Genomic DNA, 26,466 nt, shown 5'->3' on the forward strand with positions numbered 1-26,466 from the left:
GATGAAGTCAAGTGTGACAATAGGAGAAACTTTTGAAAGAGAAAAAAAAAATCATTTTTTCTACAATTTAAACCAAACAAATTAAAAATGTAGCCAAGGTTATGGAAATAATGGCTTTAACTGTACCTCATTAAAAACAGTTAGTTTTGACCCTGCTTTCCTAGCGTTCTTTTATTAACTTAAATGCGATACTGATGTGTAGCTGATGATTGGAGCCACTGAACTCCATTGTAAGCCCACGCTTCAGATTCCATGAATTAAAATGCCAAAAATATTCCCCTGGATTTTCTTCTGCAAATAAGATTTGCTAATAAAAACCCCTCCTGTGCACTGCATCATATGAGGTCAAACATTATTTGGATGAAATTTGAACACTGCTTTGCTCAAAACTTATGGCTTACCTTTGGAGTTTATTACACCAGCTGCAATTGAAGCCAATCTGGGCAGTGACACATGGACCACAGCTGTTAAACTGCAGACAGGCTGGGAGACAGATAAATATATAAAAATCAATACACACATTAATCTTATAAACAATTCTTACTACATTTACAAATCAAAAATAAATCCTTTCCAAAAGCATATTTAAGGCTCAGAGATTATTAGCGTTACCCATTAAAGACAGACTACCAATTCATACTATACAAATGCAAGCACAGAAAATACATTTGACCTTTAGGATTTAATTTGTATTGCATTTGTAAATTTAATCCCATTTCCACAAACCTCTTTTCGGTATAGCTACAAAATTTTTAGCATACTGTTATGTATTAAGGCTTTCCTTAAATGTTTTCTCTTTCTGGTCTAACATTCCTGGTAGACTCACATTTAGATAATATGTAGACAGTAAGACTGACAGGAAAGCATACAAGTAGTGTAATTCGATTAGAGAAAGGATGCAAGCCATTTCAATTTCTCACAGTACTAGAGCTCACAATTTAAATTCTAAGATTTCTGAACAATGTTGTTTAACACTGGACAAAGAAGGTTGATGAATTGCAAGATGTTTTTGTAGATGTTCCTTTGAGATGGGATGTGCTACATATACAAGTTTCTGTGTTTGACTCTCGAGCATGAAAATTACTTCTTTTTCATGAATAAAAACTTACAAGAGACATGATGATTTTGGGAAACAATGCTATACAGCTATCATTCATGATCTACTGAAAATTGCAGGACCCTGACCTGCAGACTCATTTCAGATACAAGAGAACATGTGGTCTCCAATTCATCTGTAAGGAAGTTTTTCAAACTCAGATTATAGGGAAATATTAAGAATGCTACATTTTTCAAACCTGGCATCTGTTTATATTTAATTTTACTTACTGGGTAGAGGTATCATCTCAACAGCTGACAGATTGGTAATCTTTGACATCTGTAGCTCAACCCTGTGATATTCATAAATTGTTCTTCTACGGACATCTGCCAGGGAGGAAAAAACAAACCTGCATTTTCACTTATTTTTTTGCAAGATGTACTCTGTGAGAAAACAGTATGCTTAATAATTGATTACTGTAAATTAATGGTGTGTGTATTAACACACATACAATTTTTCCCCAGGATGAAAATTTAGCTTAAAAAATGCTGTAGAAAAGGAGAGATTCATTTGGAACACCATCAGAGCTGACAGCTCAGGAGTTTTTCACTAATAAAGACTTTGAAAATGCTGACTGAGTTCTCACATATCTCATTAACTTGTTTAAGCAGAATTTCTATAGCTTATGCGCAAGGATATTTACAGTGTAATTCAGATATTTCTCAAGCTTAATGGTTTCTAGAACTCCCTGGAACCTCATTTGTTGCCAAAACAGGCATGTGTATCAGGAATGATTTCATCAAACAAAAATGGTTTCATCACTTGATTTATGTTGTTAGCTGGGGGCTAGCTCACATATTAATACTGAGGTATTTGCACTGCATTAAAATATATATTTTTTAATATCAGAAAATAATAAAAATGTAAAGGGGGCCAAGACAAATAGTTTTCCAAAGGCAGCTGATTGTATAATTTTTATACAGGTTGGTTCTACATAAGCTTTTCAAGGTAGAAAATTCACTGTAAAGCCATACATGTTCTGTTTTGACAGACTGAAAACACTAGATGATGGTAACCCCAAAGCAGAAGTGAAACATGAAAAATACTATTAATTGTTGATTTCCTATTGAATAGCCTATTATTTATTCTGGTCGAACTTAATATTCTAGATATTAAGTGCATGGCTTCAAGACACATTGGCAGGCCAGAACATTTGTCAATTAGAGGTTTCAAGTATACTCCTGGTCTGAAATAATAATGGCTGTTTCCAAGTGCCTTGAAGTCAAGATGATTTCCTTTCCAGAAGGCTGATCAAATTTCCACTGAAATCAATGCGAGCACCTTTCTTGACTTCCAAGGATCAAGCCAGAAGAGAAATGAGTGATTGCAAAGGATGAAAGATTTTCTCGGTCTATTTGATTTTCTGAGCTGATGAAAAAAAGAAGAAAAGTAATAGGGATAGTTACAAACTTAAGCAGGTTCCTCCACAGTTTGTGTTACTCATTCTGCATTGTATGATGGGACATCACTCTCACTGATCAGAGGGACATGTTTTTGTTGTCAATCCTTAAAGGGAATCTAGGGAATATTGTTTGATTCCCTAGCTGCTGCACAGTTATACAGCAGTTTTTTTTCATCACTTCTGCACAGGATGTTGCAGGACTTTCTTTTAGATACAGAGAAAAAAAAATTACATTAAAAGAAACAAAGACAGGCTGACAGAACTGGACTATTTAGTCTGGAGAAGAGAAGGCCGAGGTGGGACTTAATAGCAGCCTTCAACTACCTGAAGGGTGATTACAAAGAAGATGAAATTAGACTGGTCTCAGTGGTGACAGATGACAGAGCAAGGGGCAATGGCCTCAAGCAAGGGAACTTTAGTTTAGATATTAGGAAAACTCTATCACGATGATTAGTAAAGAAAGCACTGACACAGGTTACCCAGAGAGTTTGTGGAATCTCCATCCTTGGAGACATACATACAAAGCCTTGGTTAGGATGACATAGTTGAGGGTGGTCCTGCCTTGAGCAGGGGGTTGGACTAGATGACTCCTGAGGTCCCTTCCAACCCTAATTTTCCATGATTCGAAATAAATGTAATTTATCAATAAATACTAATTTCTACCTGATGTACCAGAGTGTATTAGAAGAGACACCTGTTTTTTATTCTGGAGAGCCTATATTGGCCTGGATGGAATAAATCTGCTGGGATAAGTGGTATGGCTAGCCCTCAAAAGGACAAGTGTGTGTGCTACTATCAGTACCAAGTGCAGGCAGTCAACAGCAATCTGTTGATGCCTGCTGAAAGCAGCAAAGCAAGCTCCAAGATGGGGCTGTATAGAGAGATCATGTGATATTCTGCCCTCTACTGACAAGACTCCTTGTAAAGTGACTGCACCACACAGCTTCTCTGTTCTCCCTCAGTGCAGAAACTTTTAAGCATACATAGGCAGCAGACAATGCTACTTTTATTTAATTCCCTGTTAGGTTTAAAAATGCTAATTAACTCAACTAGTTGTTTAGTTGAGACCAACTTCTATTTTATTATTTTATCTTTCATGCACTAATGACTTTTAGATTGGTACATTTATACATTCTAATGTCGTACACATATTATACATATTCTAATATGTAAATTATATATTATAGTTGCATATTACCACAGAGCCATTTTGATTAGAGATAAGGCAGATCTTGGTTAAGCAAGACATCTACCCTGGAAAACGTGATACCTGTCCAGACTTCCAAATGCACTGGACTAGAATACCTGCCAAGATGAAGCTAATTTGGGCAGGGGTTGAGTAGATCTCCTGCCAACAGTGGAAGATTTATTCTCCCAGAATGATTAGTTCAACAGAAGCACCTGCCAAATCAAAGTAATCAGGAAATGTGTTGGAAATGAACTCCAGCCAAAGCTGGAGGGTTTAATTTTTTTCCAAAGAAATCTTGATCCTTCTGTCCAAAAATATGCAAAGGAATACATACATACAAATGATGGCATTGGCACTTTAAATGAACCCTGCTTCAATCTCTCATTATTAAAGGTTAACAGTTCAGATTCATTCACCATAATTTTAATAATTCCAAGTCCACCCTGTTAAATGCCCAGAGGGACTTATAAAACATTAGCATTCACAGTTTTCCAAAGTTCCAATGAAATAGATTTGGCCACATGTAGATAATTATTAAAAATTACTAATATTTTATTTGATAATGTTATGCTAGTTGATTTCTAATCAGGGTAAGAAGACATTCCATTTAGGAGTAATTTTGCAGGCGGAGCAAGGCTTGACCTTTCCGTTTACAGGTGCAATTTATACCCACAAAATGTAATGTTCTATGGCAGTGCTTAGTATAAGAAATCCTAGCTTTTGAGTACTTGTATACATTAGAAAAATTCTACATGTATTTCCATGAACATGTTTACTGAAACATTTTACTTTTCTTTTCATCTTTGTTATCTGTTCTAATATTAAGTTGAACCCCCCCCCTCAAATTTATCAGTCTTCAATAATAGTTCCTACTTCATTTCACTTGTTTCATTACAACATGGTCCAAATGGTTATTTGATTTATAAGGGTTACTCTCAAAAATAGCAATGTGTTGTCTTTGAATACAAAACTACAGATACATGAGCTTAAAGAGATGAAAAGAAAATTAACCTCTTGAGGTAACTATATTTCTCAGCATTGTTGCCAGTCTCTAGAAAGATAACGTGGTGTCAGAAGGCCAATTGAAATAGTTATTTCAAGGGATTAAGCAGCATATCTGTAAATTATAGATGTCTAAGATACTAGATAGCACATTTTCCCCATAGTATTATCACAGTCGTTTCAAATGAAATAATGACATGTAAACATTACATGAATGAAAACTGCCAGAAATTACCTAAAGAATATAAGGGGTTCAAAAGACACTGCAGTAATAACAGAGCAGCAGAAGCATCTACAAAATATCTAAAAGGTCAGGTCTGTAACTGGTACTGAAATGTTTTTAATGTACATATCTGACAGATGTAAAATCTGATTGCATTTCTTCTGTTATATAAATTATCTTTTTTGCATAGGATTTCCAAACTAGAATGCACCATTTAGTAAATGATATTTCCTGACATGCATGCTTAGACATGGATAAAGCGCTCATTTACATTTTCTAGATTTATCTTCATGAAATAAAAAGGTTTCCTCAACTGAGGATTCCTAGAGAATCAGATCAGCAAGAATCACTAGTTGGGAAATAAGGAAAAAACACCCCTATCTAGTCACATGGGCATTTATACACATATATTTTCATGCTTGGATGTGCTGGAGATCCAGCACACCGAAGCAGATGTGATTAATCAAGTCTGATCCACATGTGAGCTGATGCGCACCACGATGCATCGCTTGTAGTTGTATAAGCAGTGAAATGAACGTCCGTTTGAAGAAAATGGAGGCAATGAGCTTTTGAACTAAAACACTTTCTATGCGTTTTAATTCAAAAGTGGACCGCTGTCATTTTCTGCATGCTGATGTGCATTTCGCTGCTTATACAACTGCAAGCGACACAGCACCAGATGCTTTTCAAAGTGCCTGACACTGCGGTTCTTGCATTTGTAAAAATGTCTATTTCATCTGTTTTTAACTGTAATGGGGAAAAAACAATAGCCTGTTTACAAACAGCAAAATCATGTACATGTTATGTGAATGACAGGTAAATTTAAAATATTATGCATTGCCAACAGTTTGTGAATTAGATAAATGATAAAGACGACAGTGGGAAACTTCAATTAAATCCAGCAATTAGTTTTCCATCACTAGCATCTCACTCTGTAGAACTGGTAGATCAATCAAAGTTTCACTTTAAGTGACAAAGTACAATCTCCAAGTACAGCTTTAGGATCAGTCTTATTTTTAGCTTCCATGGTGGACAGCCATCTACTACAGAACGTGAAGGAGTCTGAATTTAGTGCTGTTATCTACTAACATTAACAAACAGATGGAAAATGCATACTATACCTCCAGAAGACAAGCTTGTGAACAAAAATCTATAACTTTACTGGATTCCAAGAACCACCGATTTAACACAGATAATGGTGTCATGGTTCATTATAATTTGACTTCTCCTTTGCCTATCCTCATTTAGCTCCACAGGTGATAATGGCTCTCTCCATTTTGAACCTAATTACATAATTAGGTTTACTTATTTCAACTGCTGTTTACTTGGTCTGTAACTACTTCTGATAACCATAGGTTTACTACCCACTTCCCTCTTTAATGTGATCACTTTAATTTGCATAATAGGGTTAAACAAAAGTAATTCTTCTAACTGGTGTTTAGTTTAGGCTTCTTTCCCAGACCTGAAGAATGGCATTTTGTGTGTAAAAGCTTGTCTTACAGTTCCCTCAATTACAAAGTTAGTTCAGAAAAAGATATTACCAAACAAATCTTGCTTCTCATAGATTCCCTGGTCCATCATGGTTACAACCTTCCTACAATACTACTAAATCCACAGGATACTGTTAGTAGTACAGTAAGTGCTGCTCCCTACAACCTACTACCATTTAAGGGACTATTCCCACCTTGGTCTACTATATACCCAAGTGAAGATCTATAACTAAGAACAAAACCCCCATTTGTTTTGTACAAAACTTATTTTTTTATCACTCTGAAAATTATTCAACACTGCAAAGTCATAAATCACTCAAAGAATTTGCATCTCACTTAAAATTTACATAATGATCAAAGAGAAGAGTATCAGTTGAGAACATGCAGATCAAACACTAAACTCATATATTATTGAACTAACAAATTAAACTCTAAATAATGTTTTTATGAGTAACGTAGAAAAAATGTCCACAGATAATAGTCAGAAAGGACCCAATAGACCCTGCCCCTGGCAGGAAAGAGGACCAAAGTCAGACAACCCTTGCCAGGTGACTGTCAAGCCTCCTCTTGAAGACCTCCAAGTTAGGTGATCACCTCTCTTGGCAGCCCGTCCCAGATTCTGGCCACCCTTACTGTAAAAAAATTCTTCCTAATGTCTAACCTAAATCTACTCTCCACTAGTTTGCACCCATTATTCCTAGTTACTCCCTGGGGTGCTCTGGTAAACAGCACATCCCCAATTCCCTGCTGTCCTCCCCTGCTAAACTTATAGGCAGCTACAAGGTCACCCCTCAGCCATCTTTTGTAAAGGCTTGAAGTGATCCAGATCTCTCAACTTCCCCTCGTAGGGTCTTTCATGGAGACTACTTATCATGTGAGTGGCCCTCCTCTAAACCCTCTCCAGATTCTCTGTGTTCCTCTTGAAGTGCAGCACCCAAAACTGGACACAGTTGAACTGACCAGGAAAATATTTACTAGACAGTATACTTTACTTCCTTGTAGCTTTACTTATATTTGTGAGCCCAGCTCAGCTATAGTTAGCTAGGGGGTGGGCACAGGAAACAAAGATATTTTGTACTACCAGTAGACCATATTGGTAATCTGGGAACTAGCTGGGGCCAGTAAAGCCCCTGGGAAAAGTTTGAGCTGGTTTAGAGTGTGTTAGTGCTGAGAATTTGACCCTTTGTATAATTATGTGGGTGTAAATGGCATTAAAACTTGCAAAAGCAGTAGGAAATTAGTTCCTTCATTTTCACCAAGGCTGCTGTGTTTTAGCTTGATGAACATGAAAACACAAACAGCAGACATGTTTCCTGGAGACTTCAGGAATGTAATTCTTTCAAGGCTCTCGTTGATGTAAACAAACCAGAACAAAATCTTCACCAGTTTTAGCATGCAGAAGTATCCCTTAATTATAGGTGCTTGAATTACATTATATATTGAGTGTCACTAATTGCACTGAAACTGGAATGTTACTAATAAATAACTAAGCTGCAATTCTGATTTGCACACATAGAGTAATTAGAGTGTTATTAAACCTTAGGTTGCCAAAGTATACATTTCCTAAAATAGCTGTACCTGCTATAAGAAGAGTCTAGTCTGAAAATACTATGATACTTCATCACAGAGAGTTGCAATAGGAAGTCTAGGAACCCAGCAGTATGTTGTGTGAAAAATCAACATTTAACATCATTTTACCGCTGAAATTTGTTCTCTTTTTTTTCTATTTTCTATTTGTTCAAGTAGGCCCTTGGCAAACTTTGCATTTGTTACATGTTACATGAGAGAAGTATCACACCACAAATTGTTAATGTTCCAGAACATACTTTAAAATTATTGAAAGGTACTTCCATGCCACAAGGAAGTTGCTGTTTCAACGAGCAACTATTATACAGCTGATCTACCACTTTCATCCAGCAACCACTTGGTTTAATGTACGGACTATTCATTGCATCATACTCGCATATACTGCATGAAAAAAGCTATGTCTGCCAGGGGACCTATGGAATACTGCCTGTAAGCAGGGTTGAGATTTGCTAAGTTTTCTATTGCTGAACATGATGTTTTTTCATTTTAATCATGAGCAAATTAATTTAACTAAAAAAGCAATAGGAAGGTACTGGGGGGTGAAGAGAAAGGAGAAGTTAGAGGGGATTTAGGAGCAGAGTGTTGGAGCTTGAGAGTCGGAAGAATGGAGGTAGTAAAGTTTGAAGAAATGAGGAAGGTTTAGGAATGGAGAGGAAGAGCTGGTTTTACAAAGAAGAGAAAAATAAGGACCTTTGAAAAGTCAGTGGCAGTAAAGAGCAGTGAGCTAACAGTTAGCATAGTGAAGACGATAAAGGAAAAAGGAAAGAAAACTTGCTGAAGTAGGTAAGTAACTTCGTTATAATAAATAATAATGTTCTTAGGTTTAAATATTGCCAAAGTGCTTCCAGACTATGCACATATGCATATAGAGTTATGCTTGAATTGCAAGCATGCGTGTGGTAGAATGCAGCAGCCATACTGCACAGCATTTGGCAGGGTGCTAAAGGTTTATTTTTAATATTAAACCAATAATAATGGAACAATATAAACACCTCATAAAAAAAAAAGCAGTTCAACAAAAAGCCCACCTACCCAAATCACACATCTTCTTATTTACTCTTCCTTCCAGTACTAATGGGGAAAATCCTAAGACAGTTCTAATAGATACATTCTTCTGTAGGAAGAGAGCAAAGTGGAACTACTTTGTGGAAAAGAGTAAGAAATGCATATTAATAACAGTATAGTGCCTGCAGAAGTCATAGGCGTATTCAAAGTGTTGGCATTATTGGAATTGCTTTCCAAGCTTGACCTATCAATAAATGCATCACTTTTTAATATTTTGTTTTATAAATGTAACACCCCTCCCCTCACACACTCTGGATTGTATACTGTGTTTTGTGTGTTTTGATATGGGCCCCTGTTGTTCTGCCATGTGCTCAGCACATGGCAAGCTAGAGCCTGTATCTGGGGAAAATATGTTAAATCCTCTGGCCTCATTAGCCAAAGGAAGCAGGGGATTATTCAGGCAAATTGGCGGGGGGAAAACCTAAAATGTGCCCCTCCTTGATTGGACAAGACTTGGGTGAGGTCACACTGGGTATATAAGAACAACTCACTAACGTTCTGGGGCTCTTATTCATTGGCCTGCTGAGAGCTGCACAGCAATATTGCGAGCCAGAAAGCCTGCTCCGTATGGAGGAGGGGTCTCCCCTGGTCTCTGATCTCCCCCCCTCTTCACTAGAGAGGCAAGCAAACACTGGTTCAAGTGAAAATTCAGGTAGATGGAGAGAAAGCCTGTTTTGGAGCTTAAGAGTCCTATTTCCTCCTCCCTCCCCACACCCTTTTCTTTTTTTTAAAGTAGGATTAATACTATGGGCATGTTAATCACTGAAGCAGCTGCCCAGGAATGGGTCCTGGCAGTTACTGGCTACAGGCGTCTGGCCCCCTCTGTTTTGTAATTGTATTGTCTGAGCATGGGGTATTGCTGAAACTGGTTGTCCGGGCTGCAGTCATAGGCCTGAGCCTTTTTTCCCTGTGCTGTCTCTGCAGATTTGGTGTTTCAGGCCTGGCGGACTTTTCTTGCCTAGTTCAGGCCCAGTGAGGTAGGCCTGACATCTCCTTCCAAGTCTCCTTTTTGCAGTTTCTGGACAGCAGAGCTGGGATTGGGACTAGGACTAGGGGTGCAGCATATGGATGAAAGCCTCAAGGCCACCACATGGAAGTGGGGATCATGCTACGGGGTGGCAGGAAGCCATGAGGGTCCCCTTGCAATACAGAAGGACTCCCGCTCTGTAGCAGCTTCCCACAGCCCAGTGAATACAGGAGCAGCTCAAAGGACTCTCCAGTGAAGCCCCGTCTCCAGCCCATTGCTGAAGGGCAGGTACAAGGGTACAAAACCCTGGAATTGCCTTTTGGGTGAGCCCCAAGACCCAGACTGCCGGGGCATGGGTGAAGCCTCCCCGAGACAGTGCTGTAGTTGGTAGTGTTTTAAATTGTATTTAGTGCTTTCTCTGTTTTCTTTGCCTTTGTTTTCAGCAATACATTTATCCTCTGTGTTTACACTGCTTGGGAGGACAGTGTTTTGTTTATGCAGGATACCCTAGTAATTTATTTAGTGTTTCCCAGGTTCTTTGGGTGGGGGCTTGAGCCAAGGTAAAATAAATTTATATCCCAAAATTGAACCTGGCCCTTGCCGCTGCCAACTGGTTTTTGGCAGAAGGAAAAACAAGTGAATTAAAGCTAAGCACCTCAACTGCCTGTTTTCCCCTGTTGAATCTTCTATGTCAATGAGGCCTAAAATATATAAAATATATACATAACTGTGTATGGCTTTAACTCATATTTAACAGGCAAACTAAAACATATGAATGATATACCCTTTAGATAACGATTCACCCCAATTCTGTCTTAGAATGGCTGAGGTAAACTCTCAAACACTAAGAATTCTCTATGGAGAAAACCAGTTATTTGGGTTTGCTTCCAGTTCTTATAAACAATCTCTATTTTATATTGATCAAATACATTTTTAGTGAAATAACCAACCATAACAAAAATGAAATGTCTCCAGATCAGATTGTCAGAGGCATGTTTTATTCATTTCTTCTTTATCAAAATTAATTAAACAGTTTATGCCTGGCTTTGTAGTTAAATTATTTTGTAGAGTATTTACAAAATTCATCTGTTTTCCTCTGTTAACCAGTGGTTAAAGGATCCAAGAACTAGTTCGAAGTTGACTCTGGTAAAAAGGAGGGCCAGATTTGCAGAAGTGATGAGTGTGCACAATTCTAATTAAAGTGAATGGGAGCTTCAGCTATTCGGGACTTCTGAAAAACATGTCTTTAAGGTCATGTTCACTAGCTGGGCAATCGTAGAGGCAAATGGAAGATAACTATTTTACCATCAGGCCCCTCTGGAATCCTGCATTGCATACTTTAGTCAATGAACATACAGCTATAAACTTAAAAAAAAGATATTGTCTCACTTTTACAATCTTTTCTCCAATGCCTGATGAAGGGCGTTTATGTCCGAAAGCTTTCAATTAAAGAATTTTTTTGGAAAAATCTTGTTGGTCTAATAAAAAAATATCAACTCTACTAAGCATCTTGATTGTTTTTTTCTCTAGACAAATACGGCTACAACCTGGATAACTGACACATGGAAGATATTGAATTTTAGCCAATTTTTAAAATGAAATCTTCATATTTTCCCAAGCAGGAAGCAACTGTGACCACCTGAAACCTGAGACACTGCTCCTGCCATGTTTCAAAGTAATCTGCATCACCACAGAACCTCACAAGAGGTGAGAGACTCCATAGCAGCTACGAACTGACTACCAAGAGGAGTTTTCCTCTGTTGACTTCTCTGAGAAATCCTATGAAATATGAACTTTCATTTCTACCTAGGAGAACTTTTACAATCTTTTTGCCAATGCCTGATGAAGGGTGTTTGTGCCTGAAAGCTTTCAATTAAAGAATTTTTTCCCCAAATATCTTGTTGGTCTAATAAAAGATATCATCTGTACTGTGAGTCCTGATTGCTAGTCTCACTAAGACTCTGAAAATACTTTTGATTTTCATTTTATTTCAGGGAGCAGGAAATGAAAAACAAACATGCGAACCAGATGTAGTTCTGTAAAATGCACAGTACAGAGAAATATTCACAGTGACTCACAAAGTGTAGCCGTGTGCCAATGTGTCTGTTTTTTCCAGTTGACTTTCCAATTAGTTTAAAAAAAAATACAGTCTTATTATCCCAAAAGAGCTTATTATCAAAAAATTATGCCAAAAATAGCCAACATACCAAAGAGAGTTGTTCAAGACAAAAAGTGTGACCCAAGTGGATAATATCATATGTAGATTAGCAGTTGCCTATGGTTTAGAAGCCACCAAAGAATTAACTCTTTTATGAAAGAGGAGGTGACATGAACCAAATAAAATATTCAGCTTGTAGTCAAGGGAATTTCACTTTTGTCATTTGACCTAGCATCCACTGAGGAGACAACATCTGGAATGGTTTTGATTATATACCTGAGTACACATCTTGGTTAAGTGAAGGTCACCTCACATTTCTTAAAGACTTGACCCTAGACCAGGGGTGGGCAAAATATGGCCTGTGGGCTGGATCTGGCCCGCCACGCACTTTCATCCAGCCTGCAGCACCAACAAACTGTGTCCCACCCAGTCTTTCCACCCATGAGGATGGGAGTGAGGCGCCCACATGTACACACAGCCCCAAACATACTCTATTGCCTTGCTCCCATGCTCATGGTAGGAAAGGCCCAGAAAGCCCAGAAAGCCCAGAAAGGCCCAGGAAGGCCCAGGGGCCTGCTCTGCTTCCCTGGTCTACTGCTGTCTCCACACAGCACATAGGGAAGAGGCAGGGGCAGGGCTGCAGGTGGGCGGGAGCACTGAGCAAGGGGCTGGGGCTGGTGGCAGCATAGAGCCTGTGCCCAGGGGAGGTGGTGGCAGTGTGGAGCTTGGGTGGGCAGTGTGTGAGTGTGAGGGAGGATGGGTGTTATGGGGACCCTCCAAACACTCCCTCCATGGCACGCAGCCCTGGCAGGAAGTGGCAGCAGCAGCAGCAGCAGCAGGTGGGGTGCTCGGGGCACAGGTGCCCAGCAGGGCACAGCTCCAGCCAGCACTGCACATTGCAGTGAGGGGTGCAGCCTCTACTAGGCAATATGTATTGCCTGTGCTTCCTGCCACTCACACACAGGGGCATGGGAAGGAAGCCCTGCATGCTGGAGCCAGCTGCCTTTCCTACTAGAGCTGTGCAGAAGTGGAGAGAAACCTCAGTTGGTAAAGCCAGTTGCCTTCCCCGCCCCCCAGGGGAAGTTACCTGGGGCTTCTCTCTCCTGCCGCGCAGCCCCACCAGGGAAAGCAGCTGGCTCTAGCGTGCAGGGCTTCCTTCTCATGCTGTGTGAGTGCAGGAGCTGTGAATGAGTGGCAATGAGCACTGGCAATAATGACTGTTCAGGGGAGGCTGCACTCCTTGCTGCAATGTACAGCACTGGCCGGAGCCACACTCCACTGGGGGCCTGTGCCCTGTGTCCCACCTCCTGCTATACCATGGGGGAAATGTGTGTGGGGTCCTCACACTCACCCCCACCCCACATAGCTACACCCTGTCCCCACAACCCCCTCACATATACACAACCTGCCAACATACACTATGCTGTTCCACAAACAGCCACACCCCCTCAGATCCCCTCACAGCTCCCCACACCCTACCACACACACACCATACACATCCACCACACACATACATACACATCTCCCCCACCACACCTGCTGCCTCTTCCCTGCCTATGCAGTTTGAATGATTTCTTCAACATAGGTTGCAGAATTGTACAGGTAAGATCTGATCTTTACCTTAACGTTTCCTTATTTCTACTGGAAATCTCACCTCATACAGTCTAGGATTGTATGTGCATTTTTCATGGATTCACTGCATTCCTGGCTCACAGTTATCCTGTTAATAAATACACTCCAGTCTTTCTTTTCCTCTGTCACTTCCAACTGGTCTGTTTCCAACTTAGCATAAATTCTTGATATTCGCAGAACATAATATTGTAACTTGTACTGCTTAATTTCATCCTATAGCTATGACTTCAGACCTTGGGCATCCAGTTCATCCCATATGATACCCTGTTCTTCCTCTGTACTGGACATGGTTCCCATGGTTCCTTGTGTCACCTGCAAATTCAGTTAGTATACTCCTCCTTTAACTGCTTAAGTCACTAATGCATTTTGTAAACAAGATTGGTCTGAAGACTTATCCTTGAAGTACTGGATGAGGAATCTCCAGAGGAATTCCAAGAGAATATAATGTAGAATACCTGATTAAGGACAAAAACCCAGCTTAGATCCCTGTGTAGTACTACTATAAAATATGAATGAGAAATATGGTTTCACAAAAAATATTACAATTAAAAATAGACACATGAGGTTCTTTGGGTGAACCTGATATCTTTTATTAGACCAACTTAAATAGTTCAAAAAAATTTTTTTGGCAAGCTTTCAGGTTAAAAACCCTTCATCAGGCTGAGGAAGTCTCTGCAGTTGGTGTGTGCTCTTCCTGGGTGGAATAAACAGTAAAGAAGCCAGAGGCTGGCTTGGTATGCATGTGAGACAGGCAGTCAGTGAAGATGTAAAGTGAGTGAAGGCAATCAGTGAAGGCTGTCTCACCTACTGACTCCTCAGTTTACATCTTCACTGACTGCCTGTCTCACATGCATACCAGCCCAGCCTCTGGCTTCTTTACTATTCATTCCACACAGGAAGAGCACACATCAACTGCAGATGCTTCCTCAGCCTGATGAAGGGTTTTTTTAACCCGAAAGCTTGCCAACATTTCTTTTTCCAACTATTTAAGTTGGTCCAACTATTTAAGTTGGTCTAATTAAGGATTTCAAGTTCACCCAAAGAACCGTGTCTGCCTGTGTTCTTAGAGCAACACGGCTACAACCTACACCCTGTAACAATTAAAAATATTCTTTCTTTTAAATATAAAATATACATTTTATAAATATACATTGTATAAAATATACAACAGATCTCGATATATAATGGGTTTTGTTGAATAGCTCCTCAAGACAATACAGCTATAGAGAAAGGCTTTTATTCTTAAGTTGATTGCATAGTCTTAGGGACGATATCAGATGAGAACTAACGCACTAATGCGAGAATATCTGCATCTTCTTCAGGGACAAAAGAAGCAGCAATTTAGATTCCTTCTGTGTCTTCAAGAATCAACAAATACAGTAAAACAACTACCCTTTCATTTCACTTTTGCAGTAATTGACTGGAGCTATGGTTGATTTAACACCTCTGAAAGACAAGAATGCACGAATATGCATATTTAAAGAGCAGCTAACATTGGCGCTCTATGGGCTAAGATTATTTAACACTGCTGTCAGGATAGTATCATATTGCCTGCACATACTAATATAAATTTGTTTTGTCAGAAGAATAATCTGGCTTCAGGAAAGTTGACTGCAAATTGGCTATTCCTTTGAATGATACTACCTATGATATAAATTGCAAATTGAGAGGAAACAAGTTACCAAGGTTCTTGCTCTGTACAAATAGGAATCTCATGAAAGTGAATAAATTAAAGCAGTGCTTTTTAAAATGGTGTGGAAAGGAAGCTAACAAAATGGAATCTAGAAGAATCATGATGCAGGTCATCAAAGAATTCATTTCTAAGCACTTGGAGGAAAAGAAAGTGATCAGAAACAGTTAGTGTGGGTTCACCACGAGCAAGTCAGGCCTGACCAACTTGATTGCCTTCTATGATGAGATGACTGCCTATGTGGATGTGGGGAAAGAATTGGATGTGATATACCTTGACTTTAGCAAGGCTTTTGATACCATTTCCCACAGCATTGTTGCAAGCAAGGTAAGGAAGCATGGGTTGGACAAATGGACTATAAGGTAGACTGAAAGCTGGCTGGATCATAGTGATCAATGGCTCAATGTCTAGTTGGTAGCCAGAATCAAGTGGAGTGCCCCAGGGGGTGGTTTTGTTCAATATCTTCTTTAACGATCTGGAAGATGGGATGGAGTATACCCTCAGCAAACTTGGGGATGACACCAAGCTGGGGGGTGTAACAGATAGACTGGAGGGTAGGGCTACGATTCACAGTGACCTCTACAAATTGGAAGACTGGGCCAAAAGAAATCTTATGAGGTTCAATAAGGACAAGTGCAAAGTCCTGCATTTAAGACGGAAAAACCCCATGCACTGATACAGGTTTGAGCCTAACTGGCTAAAGCAGCAGCTCTGCAAAAAAGGACCTGTGAGTTACAGTGGACAATACGATGGATCTGAGTCAGCAGTGTCCTTGCTGCCAAGAAGGCTAATAGCATATTGGGCTCAATTAGTAAGAGTGTTCCCAGCAGACTGACAGAAGCAATTACTCCCCTCTATTCTGCACTGGTGAGACCACATCTGGAACACTGTGTCCAGTTTTGGGACACCCCACTACAGAAAGGATGTGGACAGAAGGGGTGTGTGAAATGGACTCTATTCTATTCAAATTTGGCGTGAATCAGGAACAGTGATTCGATTCATTGATTTGGATCACTGTCCCCAATTCAATTCAGCTGAATCCGAAACTGAAGATTTGATAGTTTCATAGTTAGTAGGGTCAGAAGGGACCTAAGCAAATCAAGTCCAACCCCCTGCCATGGCAGGAAAGAGTACTGGGGTCAAACGACCCCAGCAATGTGATTATCTAGACTTGTCTTAAAGATCCCCAGGGTAGGAGCCAGCACCACTTCGCTTGGAAGTTGGTTCCAGATCCTAGCCGTCCTGACTGTGAAGTAGCGCCTCCTGATATCTAGCCTAAATCTACCCTCTACCAGCTTGTGGCCATTATTTCTAGTCACTCCTGGTAGTGGTTGGGGAAGCAGGGACTCCCCCAATGCCTGCTGATTGCCTCTGACTAGTTTGTAACAGGCCACTAGATCCCCCCTCAGCCTTCTCTTCTGGAGGCTGAACAGGTTCTGGAGGCTGAACAGCCTCTCCTCGTAGGGCCTGCCCTGCTGCCCCCTGATCATGCGAGTGGCCCTCCTCTGGACCCTCTCCATGTTGTCCACATCCCTCTTGAAGTGCGGTGTCCAGAACTGGACGCAGTACTCCAGCTGCGGCCTGACCAGTGCCGCATAGAGGGGGAGGATCACCTCCTTGGACCTGCTGGAGATGCATCTGTGGATGCATGACAAGGTGTGGTTGGCCTTCCTGACTGCATCCCCACACTGCCAGCCCATGTTCATCTTGGCATCAATGATGACTCCAAGATCTTTTTCTGCCTCTGCACTTTTGAGAAGGGAGTTCCCCAGCCTGTAGGTATGGTGCTGGTTCTTCCTCCCCAGGTGCATCACTTTGCACTTGTTAGTGTTGAATCCCATCCTATTCTCATTTGCCCACCCCTGTAACCTGTCTAGGTCTGATTGTAGCCGTTTCCTTCCTTCTAGCATGCCCACATCCCCCCACATCAGTGTCATCAGCAAATTTGAACAGGGTGCTTTTTACCCCCTCGTCCAACTCACTGATGAAGATGTTGAACAGTGCAGGCCCAAGAACTGAGCCCTGGGGGACCCCACTACCCATATCCCTCCAGGTTGAAAATGACCCACCCACTACCACTCTCTGGGTGTGGCTCTCCAGCCAGCTGGCGACCCATTTGACTGTGTAGGTGTCAACACCACAGTCCCACAGTTTTTTAATGAGAACAGGGTGAGAGACAGTGTTGAAGGCCTTCCGAAAGTCCAGAAAGACTATGTCCACTGCTACCCCTGCATCTAAAGTTTTGGTGACCTGGTCGTAGAAGGTCACCAGGTTGGTCTGACAGGACCTGCCTCTAATGAACCCCTGTTGGTTGCTCTAAGCATAATCTCCCCTACTGGCTCCTCATGGACGTGTGCCAGAATAATTCTCTCAAAAAGCTTACCCAGGATAGAGGTGAGACTAACTGGCCTATAGTTCCCCAGGTCCTCCTTCATTCCTTTTGTGAAGATGGGAACCACATTGGCTCTCTCCCAGTCCTCTGGTACCCCACCAGAGCACCACGAGTGCTCGTAAAAGCGTGCTAGGGGTCCCGCAATGACCTCAGCTAATTCCCTCAGCACTCTGGGGTGGAGATCATCCGGACCAGTTGATTTAAATATGTCCAGTCCCTCCAGAAGTTCCCTGATTAGATCCTCACTGACCCTTGGCCTAGGTGCGTCTCCCCTGGGGCCTGAGGGGGGTCCAGTGGGGGGGTGCTGATTTGGTCCTGCTTACGAAAATGGAGGCAAAGAAGTCGTTAAATAGGTTAGCTTTGTCATCTGGTGTGACGACCAAATTTCCTAGCGTGTCTTGCAGGGGCCCCATATTACCCGGTACCTTCTTTGTGCCCCCTATGTATTTAAAGAAGGACTTCTTGTTGTCCCTGATCTGGGTAGCTAGTCCCAGTTCTTTCTCCTCCTTGGCCTTCCTGACTGCCCCCCTGTATGTCCGAGCAATCGCAGTATAGTCCTCCCTGGTGATGGCCCCTCCTTTCCATTGGGTGTATGCCTCCCTTTTAGCTAGAAGATGCTGATTTGGAGAATCAGTGATTCAGCCATAGACACAGCTTTAAATGTTTTGTCTACATACCTGCAGGTACCAGGCATGGCTCATGAATGCTGCGATACTGGGGTGGATGGAGCATCCCACAGGAGTGTGCTCCCCCCTCCCCCCCGCCCTGCATGCTTGGTGGTGAACGCAGAAGTGTATCGGAAGAACTTCCAGGTCTGCTGGGGAGCACACTGGCCCCGCCCCCGCACCCCTCCCGTGTACCCCCAGCTCGGTGATCAGCCGAGACCCCAGAGGCACCAGTTGCCAAGCTGGGCGGAGTGCAGATGGGCTCCCCAGTGCACTCCCCGGCAAACCCGGAAGTGGATTGGAAGTACTTCTGGTTCATTCCGGGTCTGCTGCTGAGCATGTTTCTGACCCTCCCATGCTTTTGTGGGATGCTCCATCTGCCCCAGCATCACAGTATTCATGAGCTGCCTGCTATCTAGAGGTATGTAGAAAAAACATTTAAAGCTGTGCCTTCTTCTGAATCGCCAACTCTTTCCAAATTGATCTGGAGGGTTCCAATTCGATGTGGAAAGATTAAAGGGTCTCCTGATTCAATTCAGATTCAGAGATTTGGCCACCAAACAAGCCAAATCTCTGCTGAATTGAATCAGTGATTGAAGCTTTGCACAGCTCTAGTGAACAAGTTGGAGACAGTCTAGCATACAGCAATGAAAATGGTTCAGGGATGGGGCACATGACTTCTGAGGAGAGGCTGAGAGAACTGGGCTTATTTAGTCTGCAGAAGAGAAGATTTCATCTGATAGCAGCCTTTAACTATCTGAAGGGTGGTTCCAAAGAGGATGGAACTAGGCTGTTATCAGTTCTGGTAAATGACAGAATAAGGAGCAATGGTCTCAAGTTGCAGCAACAGTAGTTTAGGTTGGGTGTTAATAAAAATTTTCTCACTAGGAAGTTGGTGAAGCACTGGAGTGGGTTACTTAGAGAGGTGATTGAACCTCCATCCTTGGAAGTTTTTAAGGCTTGGTTCAATAAGCCCTGGCTGGAATGATCTACTTGGGGATGGTGCTGCTTTGATCAGGCAGTTGGACTACATGACCTCCTGAGGTCCCTTTCAGCCCTAATTTTCTATGATACTTTAGGCTTGCCACATCTTCCTCTTCTTGGGAGATGAATTAGGCTGGATGGGGTTGAAACTGAGCAGCCAATAAGGCAAGATTCATGGTACAAGAAAGAGAGTGAACAAAAGGGTGTGTGTTATCTCCCAGTGATAAGAGAACTCCCTTTGGAGAGGGAAGTCTAAGGTTCTGATCCCTGCTTCCAGGGGCATTTTAGCATACAAAGTCATTGGTTATAACATGCAACTAATCCTGGCAGCAGGGACAATATAATTTAGAGCTACAATCATGGTTTTTGCTTTGTTTTTTCTCACCCCTTGGTACTGGTACTTTTTGCTGTCCACTGGTCTAGCATCAATAAGAGGCACAGAGCCTCTTTGATAGTATGGCAAAGTTAGGACATTCTCCTGGGACATGGGAAATATAAGTCTCCCATTTCCTGGACAAGGCTTTAACCACTAAGGTATTGGACAAAGGTGAATAACTATTCACTATTGTGAATTTTGAGCAGCATTTGCTGCTGTCAATGCAAGTTAAGCTCATTCAAGCTTTATCCACTGGCAGACATCTCTCCAAAGGTTTAGCAACAGTATGAATTCCAAAAGAGCTCAAACAAGCATTAGGGACATTAGGGATCATGGTACATCTGGCAGTACCATCTGCAATACTTTCAAACATTCACAGAATTTTTAATATAAGCATGTTGGGAGCTGAAGGGAAAAAAGAGGTGTCTAATGATTTTTGTGGGTGGTGGAGCAGGGCTGATTTAAATCTGTCTTTGGAACTTCAGTGACTAAACACTAAGGTGCTATTGAGGTACTTAACAAATCAAATTGAATTTGGCCCTTACACTGTTAGTCTGGAGTCAAATAAACTGAACTGGTTCAGCCAACATGAAAGATATTGGATAAAGCCTTTAGGGCCTATCCCAAGAAGCAGGGAGCACTTGTAGTCCTTATTTACTCCAACTGGGAGGTTATTAACTACTCTGCACCATAAAAAGTACAGTGTGAATAAAAGCACATAATCATCTTTGTAAAACATATCAAAATGTTTTGATAAAACATTCTGCCCAATTCCTTATGATAGTGTTATCATTTTTCATTGTGATAGATTTAGTTCACAATTGCCCCTGCAAGTGCAGGAATAGACAGGATATTCTGACTGATGAAGGCAGCCTTAACTTCCACATGAGCCTACTCCACAGGTTGCCTTGGGGATGAGTTGAATCAGCTCAGTCTACAACAGTTTTCACTGTGGCTTACACCTCTCTGCAGCACCCACTGTGGGAACTTTGTGGTCAGACCACAGGACAAGAGAAAGTTTTAGGCTACCAATCAGTTCCCTCCCAAACACTGCCTGCTGCCATGGGACTTCCACATGATGAACCTAGCAATTTGCCTTGAAGTGCAGATGCAAACACACACATACACGTGTACTTTCCTAAGGAGTTGGAAAACTGAGTGTGCATTGGAATCCATAAGGAGGCAACTCTAGAACTGAAAGAGCAAGGACCATGTATGTAAACAGCCATAATAAAGTAATGGGGATGACTATTTTTAATTTTATGTAAATCCATTTATAATGTATAAAACCTCAGAGAAAATAAAAATTCTAACTGTGTTATGGTGACAAGATTTTGTGAACTCAAGACACTTGTTAATTCCTAAATCATTTTTCTTTCACCCACACTGAAAGGTATTAGGTATTTGACATTTAGAATATGGTGTACATTTTAAGAAGGACTGTCCATTTAGACAACTTTTCTGTTTTTCACTTGGGTGCAGAGGGATCCTATGTTACTTCTTCAGTTTTACTAAAAAATGTATTCCAGCAACTAAATTGGAATATCTTATCAAAAACAAAATTATATTGGTTAATGGTTTAATTTTACTTCATTTGCCTAACCATTTAATTTTATTTACTTAAGTTTACTTAAGCTTACAAGAAACTATGAAACAGAAAACCAGAGCAGGAAGTATAAACCAAATACAATTACATTTGAATTCACAAGCTAGAATTAGCTAAATGATTTGTTGTTCTTTTAAATCACTCTGTATGCAAACTCCTTAAATTGGTTTCCCCACCTCCATAGTGACACACCCCACTACATTCTACATACTGGGAATTTGCTGAATCCTATGCACCACCACAAACGCATCTGAGAGTCCCACTTTCACTGGGTGGTTGGCTGAACTTATCTGTGTCACTGAGACAGGAATCTGGAAGACAAAACAGATTGATGCAAATTTAATTGTAAAATTTACATCAACAAATTCATCTAAAAATAACAGAACAACCTGAATTAAGGTAATTGTGGTCCTCAACACATAAATCAGAAATTCTAAAGAAACATGTTGTAAAAAGGATACAAAATGACTGAAAAAGTTTCAATGCAGCCTGAAAAAAATTGCTTTTAGTTTTATTTTATCTCAGTATGATTTGCCTCTTCTCTATCAACATTTACATTATCACCTGGGTATGGTAAAAATAATGATACAGAAGAGGCAAGAGTATTCAATAAATGTGTCTGTTCTTTATTTGGAAAGAAATAGAATGATAGGCTTGTACCATATGAGAAGGACGACAGAGTACTTTCCCAATCCATCAGTATTCAATTCTCTATCAAGCACAATTTTATTATTTTAAATCAGCAAGTCCAGACAACTGGCACTGAGGAGTGAGTAAAGAGATGTTTGAGGAGCTCTCTAGCTTGCTGATGTTCATCTTGAAATAATGAGGAAATTCCAGATGCCTGAAAGAGTGCTAATCAGAGAAATCATAGAGAAGTAGGGCTGGAAGGGACCTCAAGAGGTCATCTTGTCCAACCCCCTGCCTGAGGCAGGAAAGGTCCTGTGCCCCATACAGGAATCAAACCTGCAACCTTGGTGTAAGTAGATAATTACCAATACCCAAAAGGATAAGAAGGAAGACTCAGATAACTAAAGGACAATTAGGTTAACATCAGTCCTGGGCAAAATAATTAAGAAGCTGGTTCAATTGGACACAACTGATAAAGTACAGGATAGGATTACAATTAAAACCAGTCGATATAAATATATACTAAAAAGATCTTGTCGAGAAAACCTGATTTCATTTTTTTAAGAGACTGCAAATTTAGCTAATAGCAGGCACTGTATAAATGCAGTCGTTTTAGACTTTTGTAAGTTGTGTGACTTAGTACCATGGGATATTCTGAGATACACAATATACAGTGTTATTAAAGCAAGAGAGGTGTAACAAGCAGTTTTTGTGCCTTGGTAGTCAGCACAGTGGCAGCAATCAGGCTAACAGTGGTGGCAGCCACCAATATTGTGCCCCTTCTGTTGGTACTAAGAGAAGTGTCCTGCTTGCTCATCCTTAGTTATACTACTATAAGGTTACAGACACACATACATTTGAAGCCATTTCAAAAGAACAATGGCTATTACATTTTAATTGTTTCATATGGACAAACTGGGAACAATGCAAATGTAGCAAAATGTCTATAACTTGAGTTGGTAAAGGCTTCCTACATTTTTTAACAGTAGCAGCTTGTCCACATGTAGCCAATGAAATGTTATGTTTGCTGCACTTTTGAAACATTCCTCTTTTGAAATAACTCCAAATCTATGAGCATCCGTATGCTGAAGCACACACTGAATATATAACAACTAGCTAAGTGACTGATCTCAAAAAGTAGTCATCCGTGACCTTTGGAGGTATCAACAAGACAGTAAAGAGCTAAGGATTGCTATACTACTGTATACAGCTTGAATCAGATGAATACCACAATATTTCATACAGTTTACAGTTCTGGTGTCCAAAATTTCAACACCTTTTAAAAATGTGAGGAGGAAACCAAAAGGAAGCACAAAGAATAGTCAGTGGCTGGAGAACATAGCTTATGAGAGACCTAAGGGCCTTGATTCATGTAGGTTATGAGACAGAAGACTAAGAGATTACTTGACTATAGAATTAAAGTATCATCACTGAAAGAAAATACCAGGCATCAAGCCAGGTGCAGACATTATACATAATTCAGTATAAGTGACTGAAAACCAGTCTAAACCTGTAACAGTACAGAAGGTTAGCATGCATAGACTGGTTTAAATTGGAGGAACCTGGTCTAAGACAGACCTGAATGAATGTAATATCACACTGAAGTGATTTAGATTAGATTGGTCTACTGAACTTCTGAACTAGGCTGCCACTACATGGACCTGGCACGTCCAGATCTGAGTCAGCATAGCTGGGAGCCCTGCCTGGTAGGGGACTCTGCTCTTCCCAATCCCAGACAGATGGCTGCTGGCAGGGGGTAGGGCTGAGGCAGGGGGTATATGCTGGCCAGCTAGGCCAGGCAGTGGAGGGGTGAAGCCCCCTCCCCCCCCACACACACAGACCCCCCCCAGCCATGCTGGCTCAGGTGGAATCATAACAGCTTATATCTGTATCGTTGAATAGGGATGCAGTTATTATGTCTGTACCCCTCCCCCCAGTTTTCCCTTTTGCCAAAACGAGATTTCAGCTATATGATTTTTTGCAGTTTACTGGGGGAAATAGAAATTCCATAAAGCTGGGGAAAATGTGAATTTTGAGAAATTAGGAATAGATTTCAAATATATGTGTTCTCCAAAATCAGGCAAACTTGCACTTGTTTAACTGAGTTCATTTAGACCTTGTTACATATATAATTTGCCTAATGTTACAACAATTTCGCTAAACTGGAGCAACTTTGTTATACAGATATTCTTCTCTCAGACAAAAACAGCACCCAGTCTAAAAGAAACTTATTCACTTGGCTCAATTGATATTATTTATGTTTGTGCATATCAAATGGCAACCAGAGAGACAATTTGCTTCAAGAGTAAGTGATGTCAGGTTACACATAAAATAATACTTACCTTTACTGGTAAGTACAAAACAGGAAGATGGAACCAAGGTCTCTTTCAAAATCAGGCTCTTTGATTTTCAGTCTAATATCTTATCATTTGTTCTTTTGAATACATGAATAACTTGAGTCATTTGTTTCTTTTCTTGGAAATTAGGACAAGATTATATTCACACTTTTTAACAAGGAGTGATGGCCTTTTGTGTATGATTTTCCCGACTTGTTTTTCTTTTGTTTTAAAATAACAAGGTTCAGAGCTTAAAGGCACTTTCAGGTTCATAATATAATAAACAACATGAATGACTCATTTTGTGTCATATACTGTTATCTGATACTAAAATAGAAGACTGGTTCCAAGTAGAATGGAAAATACAAATAAAACCTGCAAAAAAGTACAAAGCTTTGGAGCACAAATATTTCCGCAGATTTTACCAAACTTTCTGCAGATGTTGGCTTTCCTATGCTTACCATCATAATGAGACTAAAGCATTACAAGGACAAAGAAGCCAACCTCCTAAAACACAGAGCCAAGAAGCTGGCTTAAATAAAATTACATTTTTCTAATAATGTTCTCAGATCAAGTTCATCAGTTGGACAGCCCTGGGCTAGATCAAACAGTTATCCTTACAAAAGCATGCTGCAGTTGAACTAAAAATGCTGTACATATGAAAGAATAATCAAAGGAAAGCCTCTTTTCTTCTTTGGAAAACTACTGGCATTCCTAAATATGCATATTCGCATTGTATATTTCCTGTATGGGAAGTACTTATTTTAAAGAACACAATATTTTGGTATTTAGGAATCTATTAGTATGAATTAGATTTTATAGATTAAACATTTTCTTAGCAAGCTTCCAGGATGCCCTCTGTATAATAGCAAAAACCAGCTCACAAAAGCTTTCATTTACAATAACAAAGTGAAATGGGACATTGATGACTACAGTCATATATAGGCAATAGTAACCACTTTCTATTGCAATACATTTCTCTTTTGGAAAGTTAGCATAGGTACTTTATAGCCAAGACAGTCTGAGTATTCAATTACAGTTAGTGACTTTGACATAACTGTTGTCAACAAGGAGTGACAGGAGCATTGTGGGACAATATTTGTAGGACAATTAAAGAAAAAAAACCCTAAAAGCTATTTTATCTAGATGAGATCTAGAAAACATGCCATTTGCAATACAAGATTCAAAGCCCTGAGTTACTCTGCAGCACCGGGCTCAGTTGCAAATATAAAGCAATCCAAAATAAACATTCCCCAGCATAGGTTAGTTCTCACCCTGTAGTCTTTCTTTAAGGAGTCCTCCCACTTCAAGCAAACATTTCCACCTCTTCATTTTTTCCTTTCACTTTCTCTTCCAGTCCTTTTATATCTAGTCTGCCAGTCAACTTTCCCACATTATTGTTGATTGCCTGCCAGCTGAGGCCCCTTACATGGGTGGCTTGTTGTCAGCTAGCTAACTGATCCTGGCTGCCAGCATGCAGCCCATTACATTGTCTTATATGTGGGTGCAAAGATTTATGATGAGGCTGATTTCAGGGTCAACAGACCCTGCTGCAACTTAGGCATGTGTTTCCATGTGGGGTGATTGGCTCTGGATTCTTGATTCAGTCCATAACACACTGTTTCTGCTGCTCCTGCTTTTCCATTTCCTGTTTTCATCATAAGGCTTCAAAGTACGGAGATCCTTTCAGCAGACTCTTCCTCCATTTGGGGCAGTCCTGGGCGACAGTCACCCACAGGTTGATACTGATGTTGCATTTTTTCAAGTTGGCTTTGAAAATACCCTTCAAGCACTTTCTCTGTCCTCCACTTCAGCATATACCTTAGTTTCATAGTTTCATAATTTCTAGGGTCGGAAGGGACCTGAGTAAACTATCTAGTCTTACCTGCCACGGCAGGAAAGATTACTGGGGTCAAACGACCCCCAGCAAGGTGTTCATCTAACCTCCTCTTAAAGACCCCCAGGGTAGGAGCCTG

At 40.6% G+C, this 26,466-nt stretch overlaps 1 protein-coding gene across 1 annotated transcript in view; it reads right to left on the reverse strand.

Annotated features, from left to right (window-relative positions):
- The window catches only part of PLXDC2 (plexin domain containing 2), a 318,579-nt gene that overhangs the window by 95,865 nt on the left and 196,248 nt on the right, over nucleotides 1–26,466 (reverse strand). The window contains exons 7-9 of the mRNA XM_019532329.1: nucleotides 21,736–21,835; nucleotides 1,327–1,422; nucleotides 402–483 (exon numbers count right to left, since the gene is read on the reverse strand). Coding sequence (XP_019387874.1) covers nucleotides 402–483; nucleotides 1,327–1,422; nucleotides 21,736–21,835 — 278 coding nt within the window. The remainder of the gene's footprint in view (nucleotides 1–401; nucleotides 484–1,326; nucleotides 1,423–21,735; nucleotides 21,836–26,466) is intronic.

Source organism: Crocodylus porosus, unplaced genomic scaffold (genome assembly GCF_001723895.1).
Source record: "Crocodylus porosus isolate Cpor-Errol unplaced genomic scaffold, CroPor_comp1, whole genome shotgun sequence".
Taxonomy (NCBI): Eukaryota; Metazoa; Chordata; order Crocodylia; family Crocodylidae; genus Crocodylus; species Crocodylus porosus.